At 35.1% G+C, this 12,005-nt stretch overlaps 1 protein-coding gene across 2 annotated transcripts in view; it reads left to right on the forward strand.

Annotated features, from left to right (window-relative positions):
* Positions 1-12,005, forward strand: part of LOC123528499 (contactin-4-like) — a 61,764-nt gene that overhangs the window by 23,714 nt on the left and 26,045 nt on the right. For both annotated transcript variants that reach the window (XM_045308259.2, XM_053521958.1), the window contains exons 14-17: positions 6,530-6,696; positions 7,385-7,514; positions 7,872-8,075; positions 8,989-9,138. In XM_045308259.2, the coding sequence (XP_045164194.2) occupies positions 6,530-6,696; positions 7,385-7,514; positions 7,872-8,075; positions 8,989-9,138 (651 nt within the window). The remainder of the gene's footprint in view (positions 1-6,529; positions 6,697-7,384; positions 7,515-7,871; positions 8,076-8,988; positions 9,139-12,005) is intronic.

Raw genomic sequence — 12,005 nt, forward strand, 5'->3', positions numbered from 1 at the left:
TGTGATTTTTTTTGTGGGATGGGCAAAGCTGTGGGACCAACTATGAACAACTCCCCATTATGCTGGGCTGATGTATAATAATAAGTATAAATATGACACTTGTTTGCAGTTGTTTTCAGTTGGAATATTATAGCCTGTTAAAAAGCAGGAACTTAAATATCTTCCAGTTCTGAACTTCTGAAAAACACATGTGTTTTTTCCTTTAAGAAAAAAGGTGTCTGTCCCTTCCCATTTTAGGGCACCTGAGCACAAAGTGTTCAAAGTGAGGTGATGTGATTGCCTTTTGTCTGTCATGTGATGTGCATCATACATTGTCCGTTGTTAACAGTTTGACTGTTAACACTAAGAGGTCACAATATTGGTTCAGTCTGCTTGAAACTGGACCAGAATGTTACCAGGAATAAAACCTCGGGTGAGTTTGAAACTGGATCATCTTAGGTAAAAAACTTGATCGTTAGGTTAAGTGACACTCTAGAGGCCACATTTTTCTACATGATCTACACAAAACTTTATCAGAATGTTTGTCTCTATAAAGTCTAGTTCACATTTAAACAGGGTTCTAGGTCACTAGGTTAAATCATAGAAAAACCTTGTAAACGTTCTAGAGGCCATATTTTCTATCTGATCTTCATAAAACTTGGTCAGAATGTATATCTCTGTGAATTCTTAAAGTTCAAAAGTGGGTAACATGAGATCAAAAACTAGGTCAAAGGTCAAATGGTGGAAAAACCTTGTTAACATACTGGAGGCCACACTTTCTGCCGGTACTTGATCTTCATAAAACTTTGTCAAAATGTTTGTCTCTTTGAAATCTTGATCAAGTTTAAACCGGATCATCTCATTCAAAAAGCTAGGCCACGTGATCCAATCATAGATGGACCTCGTTAACATTCTAGAGGCCATATTTAATACCTAATCTTCATGCGACTTGGCCAGAATGTTTGTCTGTTTCAGAATCTTGAAAAAAAATTATACTGACCCCGTCTATCTGTGTTACACAAGTGATAACATAACAATAACATTCTTTGATCTATCAACACAAGAAAAAATGCGAAGCATTCTACAATCAAATTACAATATGACTGAAACACCTGACAGAAAGGGACTCACAACCACAATTACACTGTCTGGGAAGAAAGTTGTGATACGAGTTTATCACAACACCTTGACTATGACCATTCAAGGTGCTGGCTGCAGAGACTGGATAGAAACTTTTCTTGAGAAGTGCAGAGAGGAACTGAAAACACACAAATTAAATCTGCAAGAAAGCACTTCCATCATGTCCAGTGATGACGAAAGTCAAACAACATCCCCCAAGCAAATCACTGCAAGTAAACAGTCCATCAATATAAACTCTGATGATCTGCAGAATAAATCATCATCAAATCAGCAAGAGTCAACAAATGCAACCCAGTGTATGAGAACAGGGAACAGTTTTGGTGGTTATATGATGACACCTCAGCCTAAACCAAAAAAGAAAAAGAAGAAACTGTTTAGCTTTAGTTTTGGGAAATCAATCACATCCACCCCAGCTAATAGACTCTTTTACCGGACTCAAACAACAACAGAATCAAATGATCTCCCATCAGACACAATATCAATAGATAGTCAAAATTCTGATGACTCAGTGCAAAATCATACACCCTTAACATCTGAGCAAACAAAATCTCTGAAAATTTCTACATGTGAAAAAACCACAAAAGTGGAGCACACAGATATTATCAACATGAATACTGAACAGTGTAAAAAGCTACAAGAACAAAATGAACAACTTGCAGCTGAAAATACCAAACTAAAACAACAAACACATATCTTTTATGGAATTAACTCTACGAATGAGAATATGAAAGTACAAAACCTTCAGCTTACAACAGAAAACAAGAAACTCCAAAATGAACTGGACGAATTGAAGAGTAGAAGCAATGCAACTGAGCAATCAAAGAACACCCTAAAAAAAGAAATTACTAATTTAAAGACACAACTAAAGAAATCAGAAGAGCAGGTGGCTGAACTCATCAAGAAATCTTCCAAAAACACTGACAATAGTGACTTATTTTCACAGATTGTAACACAGGAAGAAGAAATATCAAAACTGAAACAAATAAATCAGACAATAAAGCAGGAAAACAAAGTTCTTCGAGAAAAAGTGGCATACAATGAGAAAGAGAAAGAAAGTATGGACACAATCCAAACAGATATAACAGAAATTAAAGATACAATTTCACATTTTTCGTCAACGCTGCAGCTGCTACAGAACAGAACTAACAATTTGCCAACAAACACAGACTTGTATCTACTTCAAGCTGAAGTTGTACAGCTAAGGAAACAACTGTCAAGTGAAGATGAAAATGACTTGAGAAAAACTCAAACCCATCTGCTGGAAAATGAAACAACAACAAGTCAACCTTTGACCGAAAAAGGAACTTCGTCAGAATTAAAAGGAAACTCCAATGTTATATCAACAGAACCCAACCAAAAACCTAAAATCTGTATTCTTGGAGACTCTGTCACAAAGATAATTAATAGAAAGAAATTCTCAGGAGAAATTTTGGACACTCAAATTAAATCTTACCCAGGAGCCAAAGTCCAAGACATCATTAACAATCTGAACTCTGGAAGTACAAAAGAATACATATCTCAGAGTGATGTAACTATAATTCATGTCGGTATCAATAATGTCTCAGAGGCAGAATCTACTGATAGAGTTATTGATCATTTCAAGGCTCTTACACAAGAAGTGAAATCAATCAATCAGAATACAAAGATAGTTATGTCTTCCATTTTACCAGAGAAGCATGATAAACTCTCCACCAAACCAATCACTGAAATAAACTCAAATCTAGCTGAATTTTGCAAGGTCAATGACCACGTGTTCTTGGACAACACCAGTAGTTTCATGAAAAATGGTTCTGTGGACAAATCTCTGTACCATGATGAAGTACATCTTACACAAACTGGGGCAGCTACTCTAGTTAAAAACATGAAAAGGACACTCTTTGCTGAAATCAAAATCTCTGCCAACCTTAAGGAAAATTTTCACAAGCAAGGCCTCCCATACAACAAAAGTCACCAAGGATACAGAGGGCGACCTCCAATCAACAGACAGCCCTGGAAACAACCGTATATCAACAGCCACAAGGGGAGACATCAAACGAAGCACTGGCAACAAGGAAAAGGCTCTCATCAGCTACCAATGATGATGCCATTCTGGTGGGCATAAATGAACACTCTGTCAGAAGTTACATTAGTAATAATTTCTGTGGTTCTAACACTCTAAATAACTCTCATAAACTCTTTTCTAGTAATCTATTTGATAAATCAGGTTTAAACTTTATGCATCTAAATATTTGCCATATAAGCAACAAATTTGATGAATTTAAGCATACAATTGATAGTGTAAAAGAACTCGATTTTATTGGCTTATGTGAAACATTTCTTAATGAAAATTATTCTGACAATGAATATGTTTTGGAAAATTATCAGTTAATCCGTAATGACAGAGGCTCAAATGGAGGTGGTGTTGTACTATATGCAAAATTGTGTTACCCTTGCTATCAAAGGATAGATTTGAATAAAACAACAATAGAAGCAATATGGATTGAGGTTAAATGTGAAAATCAAAAATCTTTCATTATTGGATATATCTATAGACCTCCTTCATCACCTGCAAGCTGGAATGATGATATTGAAGAAATACTTGAGAAAATTTTTATAGAGGGGAAAGAAGTTATTTTATTTGGAGACTTTAACTATAATTATGTCAATTCAGCAACAGTCAATACCACATGGAATCATGTAACAGAAACATTTAACCTTAAACAACTTGTTCAATCACCAACCAGAGTTACTTCCACTACCTCTACTATAATTGATCATGTCTATTCAAATGTTCCTGATAACATATATAAAATACATGTACCAGTCCTCACACTGAGTGATCACTATCCTGTCTGTTTTGTGCGCAAGTCTAGAAGTAAGCCAAAACATGGACCTGTACATTCTGTAATAACTTATAGAAGCATGAAAACATTTAATGAAGACAACTATTTAACTGATTTACAAAATCAACCTTGGTCTGTCCTTGACATATTTACAGATGCTGATGATGCCCTAGACTATTTTACTAATACTTTTACGTCAGTTTTAAACAAACACGCACCACATATAACAAGGCGAGTTAAACATGCTAATCAACCTGATTGGTTCAATAATACAATAGCTGAAACAATTAAAGAAAGGGATAAAGCAAAGAAGTCTGGTAATTATGAGAATTATAAAATACTTCGTACAAAAGTAAAGCAACTAACAATAGATGCTAAAAAATCTTTTTTCAACACAGTGATCAACGAAAATAAAAAAGACACAAAGAAAATGTGGCAAAATTTAAAGCACTTATCTGGGAAAAGTACTAATACTCAAACTCATTACATAAATGATGATAATGGAGATCCAATTACTGATCCTTATCAAAGTGCAGCGCAGTTTAATGAATTCTTTACCAATATTTTCAAAAGAGCACCTAATGTTGATAGCTATCCTGAATCATACAAAACCCTATTAAGAAATCATAATTCACATTGTCTAAAAACTGATCAAAAGTTTCAAATTCCCCCAGTCTCTGAAAAATTTGTGAGGAACATGCTTGAAACCCTTGACTGTAGCAAAGCAACTGGCCTTGACCAAATAAGTGCTCGTTTCTTAAAACTAAGCTGTCATGTTATTTCAAGACACTTAGTTAAAATCATTAACCTCAGTATTGATACAGCTAAATTCCCTACTGCATTTAAAATGGCTAAAGTTATCCCAATCCACAAAAAAGGGTCTAAATCTGATAAAAATAACTATAGACCCATTTCTATTTTACCTGTTTTATCAAAACTCATTGAAAAGCATGTCTCTGATAACCTTAAACAATTTCTTGAAGACAATAACCTTTTTCATAAAAAACAATCTGGGTTTAGAACAAATCACTCTTGTGAAACTGGTCTAACATCCATAGTAGACAACTGGATTGAGCAAATCAATAACAATAATCTTGTTGGTACCATATTTCTAGACTTAACAAAAGCCTTTGATCTGGTAAACCATACACTACTCATTGAAAAACTTAGTTGTTACAATATCTCAAACCATACGCTACAGTGGATTCAATCATACTTAACAGAAAGATCTCAGAAAGTATCTGTGTCAGGCACCTTTTCTGAGGCTCTGGATGTATCTTCTGGAGTCCCTCAAGGATCTGTCTTAGGACCCATCTTATTCCTTACCTATATAAATGATTTACCCCTACATCTTGAACACTCAGAAATGGATATGTTTGCAGATGATGCTACCATAAGTGCTACGGGGCATTCAACTGAAACATTAAACTTAAAACTTCAAAAAGACCTAGACTCTATTCAAGAATGGTGCAATCATAGTGCAATGATACCTAATACAGACAAAACCAAAGCTATGTACATATCAGCCCCCAAAAAGACCCAAAATGACATTCAAGCACCAACAAATGCACCTCTTCGGTTACTTAACACTGATATAGCGTTCACTAAATCTGAAAAACTTCTTGGAGTTCAAGTTGACAATTGCCTAAACTGGAAACTACAAGTGGTACAAACAATAAAGAAATGCAACAGTAATCTCTATCTTCTTTTACGGATAAAACAATTCCTTAATATACATGCCAGGAAACTTTTCTACAATGCTTACATCTTACCCCATATAGACTATTGCTGTTCAATATGGGGAAACTGCTCAAATGAACTTCTTGAGAGAATGATAAAATTTCAGAAACGTGCAGCTCGCATTATTCTTGATAAAGAGGCAGATGCACCATCTGACCCTCTTTTCAAAGAATTAAAATGGATAAAATTTAACGACAGAGTTGAGTACAAAAAAGCTGTTTTAATTTACAAATCATTAAATGACGAAAACTCGCCATGCTACATGAAAGAAAAATTTCAATTTGCTTCAACTCTACATAACCGAAATCTCAGATCAACAAATAATCTTAATCTATATATTCCTAAGCCTAATCTTGAGTTTTATCGAAAATCACTTTCTTATTCTGGAACTAAAATCTGGAATAATATACCTCTCTTTGTACGCCAATCTGAAAATACTGAAAATTTCAAAAAAGCTTATTTAAAGTGGAAGTACTCTGGCTAACTTTCCTTCAGTCAAAATTATTATTCCATGCTTATATATAATTTTATGTTTGTAATTTTGTTTCTGTGATTTTTCTTACTACTGATTAACATTTTGTGTTTATTTCATTTTGTAATTGTTTAATTCTGTATTTAATATTATTGCTACTGTTATTTGATGTAAATGTTGTAAAAATGTTGAGGCACATATGGAAGATCGTTTTGGCGAATATGTAGCCTCGTTAAATAAAGTCTTTATTATTATTATTATTATATTATTATTATTATTATTATAATGTATTGGTTGTGTTTCAGAATGTACCCAGTTATATCAGACCTGTCTGTCTGTCTGTGATACATGAGTAAATATGTTGATTGTGTTTCAGCACGCACCCAGATATACCAGCCACCAAGACCACAGTCTGTAGAAGTGAATAAAACTGCCTTCATGTACTGTCAGGCTTCCTTCAACCAGAACAAACTTGACCTCGTATATCTATGGGCGTTCAATAACAGGATGATAGATATTGAAAACAATGAACACTACAGAAGGGTATGTAGTATTTTTGTTGTATCCAGATAGCTACATTCAGTGACGTTTTAGCAGTTGTCTTATTTAAAATCATAGACAATGCAGGCACATTGCTGTATATAAACAGTTCATTAAAAGAGTTCAAACTTTGTAGAAGTAGTTCTTAATACATGAATCTAGATCTAGTTTTTCTAGTTTTGGGAAGACTATGAAATCTTTAAATTTCTTGGGTGCAAAATTTCGTGATTTGGATTAAAGTAGTTAAATTGTGGGAATCTGAATTAGTGGATTTAAATTCAGGTAATTTCTAGGTTTACAGTTTGCAGAGTTTCCCCTGATATTTGCCTTGTGTGATAACCTGTAACAGGAAGTTTATAGTATTTTTGTATTGAATATGGCAATACCCCAGACCAAGAATGGGGACGATACCTGATATTTGCCCAGTACGATCATTCCGGTACACAAAATTCATGGTACCGGTGTAGTGGTCAGATATTTCCCTGGGAAATAAACCAACTGGTTGATTTCTTCCCCGGGGAAAAAACCAACTGGTTGCCTCCCTAGTTTTTGTGCACAAACAAGAGAGAAAAAACTGACCGGTATTTCTGTATTTACCGGGCAGTACGCTAGAACACAAAGCAGGTTTAAATGTATACTGGGTATTTGTGTGATCATTCTGTTGTCACTGTCAGTATTTCTGTATTTACAGGGCAATTCCCCAGACCAGCAAGGAGGTTTATATCTGATATTTGCCCAGTATGATCATACTGGTACATACACATGTATTGCACAAACACAAGTTGACATGGCTAATGCTTCAGCCTCACTGGTTGTTACAGGTAAGTTTATGTCTGTGTTGATAGAATATGTTTTGTTAGATATGTGTTGATGTTTATGCTTTAATAGATTATTGATGGGATATTTATGTTATTGCTGGCTCAAAAATAATCAGATTTTCAAAATTTTGTCATATATCTGAAGTCTTAAAAATATGCTAATATGTGGAGATTGATGAAGTATATTGTGGAAAAGATTAAAATAAAAAGTCCTGTCCTTAATGATGATGATAATGATGATGATATTGATGATGATGATGATGACAAAGTCTGATGATGTTAAACAGTTTTGAGTTATCTTCATCATAAGAGAAATTTAATAAATGAGATCAAGAATGAAAAGCTATGCACTATTTTCAGGTCCCCCAGGGGAGCCTGCTGGTGTGCAGGCATACAGTGCTTCTGATAAGATCTCACAAGAAGTGTCGGATGAAGGTGGGGTAAGGGAAACTGATGTCGTCCTCAGATGGACAGATCCAGTAGATACTCATGGGGCTCCTATACAGACTTACATGATCTATGGACAGACAAATTACACCACTGAATGGAAACCTCTATACACATGTAAGTTTCAAAACATTCATTTTTGTTGCATCTTGTTTACAGAATATGTTTTTAGTCTTGGAAGTCATTGACAAAGATAGTTTGTGCCTTAATTCTCGAGGGAAAGGTAGGACGAAGTAATTTTTATGAATGGAGTGAAGCTTTTGAAATGATTTATATAAACGTTAACTTTACCTTTAGCCTGCTGGTGGCAAATGATTCTGCCTTGGCAACCAGTGCAGACCAAGATATGTAGGCTGACCTTGGTCTGCACTGTTCAATGTTGAGACAGTAAATTTTCAGCAAACACGGTCGCTGTTCAGTAGATTTTCAGTGGACACCCCTTTGAATAATAAGTGGTACTGCTCAAATTGTACGATGGACCAGTCAATTTTAGTTTAGCAGGATAATGGTTAAACATGCATTAGATTTTTTATAAACGTCTAATACCATGTTTCACTTGTTTCAGGCACATATTTCATAGAAGACTGTGTAAATTGAAATAATAACTGAATGATTAGATTGTAAATGTTATAACTGAATGAGTAGATTGTAAATGGAAATATTAAACATTGATACCCTAATTACGAGCAAATAGTTTTAAAGCCTATTTTGGCATTATTACTGTAAAAGTCTATTTTTTGCGAGGTTTTTATTTTCGCGAACCTTCTCACAAATTCATCTGTCTCGCTAAATTTTCTGTCTTAATATTATTAAGTATTATATATATATAAATACCGGAAATTCCTAATTTTGATGTGGCAACCTCACAAATTTAAAAACTCGCAAAAAAAATGAAAATCGCGAAAAGAAACAACCCGCAAAATATAAGACTTACCATATCAACCATTCTTTTTCAATTCCTGTTGCACAAATTGATGACATATTTAATCTGTCTGAAAAGTACATATTGCTATACCCTTACTTTCTGTAGATATACCTCAGTTTGACACAGTGATACTGGGAGGAGTAGATTCACAGAGACGTCAATATCTGGTGCGCAATCTTAGCCCTGGAGTTGGCTATTCCTTCAAGATAAAAGCAGTTAACATGTATGGTGTTGGACTAGAAAGCGAACCTACTAGTAAATTTATTTCTTCAGTTTGAAGTAAAAAGTGTGTTTGTAACCATCATTTGTTTCCATTTTCCACTTATCAAGTGAAAATCAGGCTTTTATTAGCTCACCTGTCACATAGTGACAAGGTGAGCTTTTGTAATCACCCTTCGTCTGTCGTCCGTCGTGTGTGCGTCCGTGCGTCCGTCAACAATTTCTTGTCTGCACGATAGTGGTTTCATTTATGATTTTATTGTCCCCTCCGACAACAAAGTTGTATGGGGGGGTATACTGGTTTCAGGTTGTCTGTCTGTTTGTCTGTCCGTCTGTCTGTCTGGTCGTCTGTCCGTCTGTCCGTAGACGCAATCTTGTGCGCACCATCTCTCCTTATCCGCTTGACAGAAATTAATGAAACTTCACACAAATGATCATTATCAACAGTAGTTGTGCATGGGGCATGTTAGGTTCTCTTAGAAAAACAATTTGCAGAGTTATGGGACTTTGTTTTTTTGTTACTATACTATATACATAGACACAATCTTGTGCGCACCATCTCTCCTCATTCCCTTGACACAATTTAATGAAACTTCACACAAGTGATCAGTACCAACAGTAGTTATGCATGGGGCATGTTAGGTTCTTTTAGAAAAAAAATTTGCAGAGTTATTGGACTTTGTTTTTTTGTTACTATACTATATACATAGACACAATCTTGTGCGCACCATCTCTCCTATCCCCTTGACACAATTTAATGAAATTTTACACAAGTGATCAGTACCAACAGTAGTTGTGCATGGGGCATGTTAGGTTCTTTCTGAAAAAATTTTGCAGAGTTATGGGACTTTGTTTTTTTGTTACTATACTATATACATAGACACAATCTTGTGCGCACTATCTCTCCTCATCCCCTTGACACAATTTAATGAAACTTTACACAAGTGATCAGTAACAACAGTAGTTGTGCATGGGGCATGTTAGGTTCTTTCAGCGACAAAAATTGCAGAGTTATGGGACTTTGTTTCTTGTTAACATACTATGTACATACAGTCTGCATATGCAATCTTGTGCGTGCCTAATCTACCAAACCCTTGCACACAATTTAATGAAACTTCACACAAGTGATCAGTACCACAGGGCCTCCGCTGTCGATCGCCAATGTCGCCATTTGCGATTATTTTAAGAATTTGGCGCTAAATTTTGCGAACTGGTGAAAATAAGTGGCGCATAGCTTTTTTTCCTCGGCATTTGTTTTTTCCGTAGTGATATAAGCGGCCAAATAATTGGTTCCCGATACACATGTTTACCTAGACGCTGGTAGTGAATAAAATCGATAACCAGTCTAGGCAGTGTTGACAATTCGACTATTGAGGTTGGTTGACACTTTGAGAAGATAATTGCGTAATAGTGTGTGAATTGATGATTAACTAGTAATCAAAACATCTGCCAGCTTGTATGTTTGACCTCTGCCGAGAATTCACCAAAATTAACGCCGATTACGGTGTACTTTATGTGTTGCGATTTTTTACAAAAATAAAAGATCGACATGTTTGTGGCATGCAGTTGTATGACTGACGAATTTTAAATAAGTACAAAAGATACATTTAATTTGTTAGTTTTTGCAAGATAATTTTGTAATTCCTCAGTTTTCATAAAAGATTTTAACGATGGATCCGAAAACAAAAACACATCGACCTCAATTTGTATCCTGGACCTGGTTAATTTCTTTGAAATGTTCAGAAGCTGGAAGATATCACTTGCTACCATGGCTTCTTAAAAATCATTAGACAAGTGTTCAACTCGACCTTTTAGAATAGAAAAAAATCCGAATTTTCCTTTCCGAAAATAAATGAGTCCTGAAAAATTGGTAATTCTGACCAAAGAGCTATAAATATAAAAATTACTTCTACAATAAACTAATGCACCTTCAAAACTTGTTATTATTCCTAATGAAATTATTTACAATATTTTATTTCTCTATGCACACTATGACAGCCAACTAAAAGAAATAAAAGTGGCTCAGAACTTTGGCTCAAAAATGTCTCTAAAGTGGCTCCAACTTTTTCAAATAGGCGAAAAGGTTGGCGACAAGTATGAAAAACCCAGAGGAGGCCCTGGTACCAACCCTAGTTGTGCTTGGTGCATGTTACATTCTTTTAGATAAATATTCTGCATAGTTATGGGACTTTGTTTTTTGTTACTATACTGTATACATACAGTCTATATACATACAGTCCACATAATTATGCAGTCTTGTGTGTGTCAAATTGCAATTTACTATGTCAGTGCATGCGGGGGGTACATTCATCACCTTTAGTGGTAGCTCTAGTTTTAACCAAACTTGTGTTGCCATAAGATCTCATTTCCTTTGTTGAACTGGCCAGATCCCCTAATGGGTTCCAGAGTTATGGCCCCTGAAAGGGCCAAAATTAGCTATTTTGACCTTGTCTGCACAATAGCAACTTCATTTATGATTTGATTTTAACCAGACTTGCACACAACTTGTATCACCACACGATCTTGGTTCCTTTCTTAAACTGGCCAGATTCCATCATGAGTTCCAGAGTTATGGCCCCTTAAATGTCCAAAATTGGCTATTTTGGCTTTTGCAGCCATATAGAGACTTCATTTATGGTTTTATTTGATACAAACTTCCAAAATATCTTCAACAACAATATATCTTGGATTCCATGACAAATCAGATCCATTCGTAGTTTCCAGAGTTATTTTATATCTGATTACCTCCCCTGATTGTAGTCAAAATGGATTTATATCGGTAAGTACTTACAGGACTTATTTGAAATTTCATTATTGTCATTAGTTGGACCGAGCCAATCAGGGTAGATAACTATGGACTGATTTTATGTCAAATTACCTCCCTTTATTTTTGAATTTAAAAT

The sequence above is a fragment of the Mercenaria mercenaria genome, chromosome 13, assembly GCF_021730395.1.
Source record: "Mercenaria mercenaria strain notata chromosome 13, MADL_Memer_1, whole genome shotgun sequence".
Lineage (NCBI taxonomy): Eukaryota > Metazoa > Mollusca > Bivalvia > Venerida > Veneridae > Mercenaria > Mercenaria mercenaria.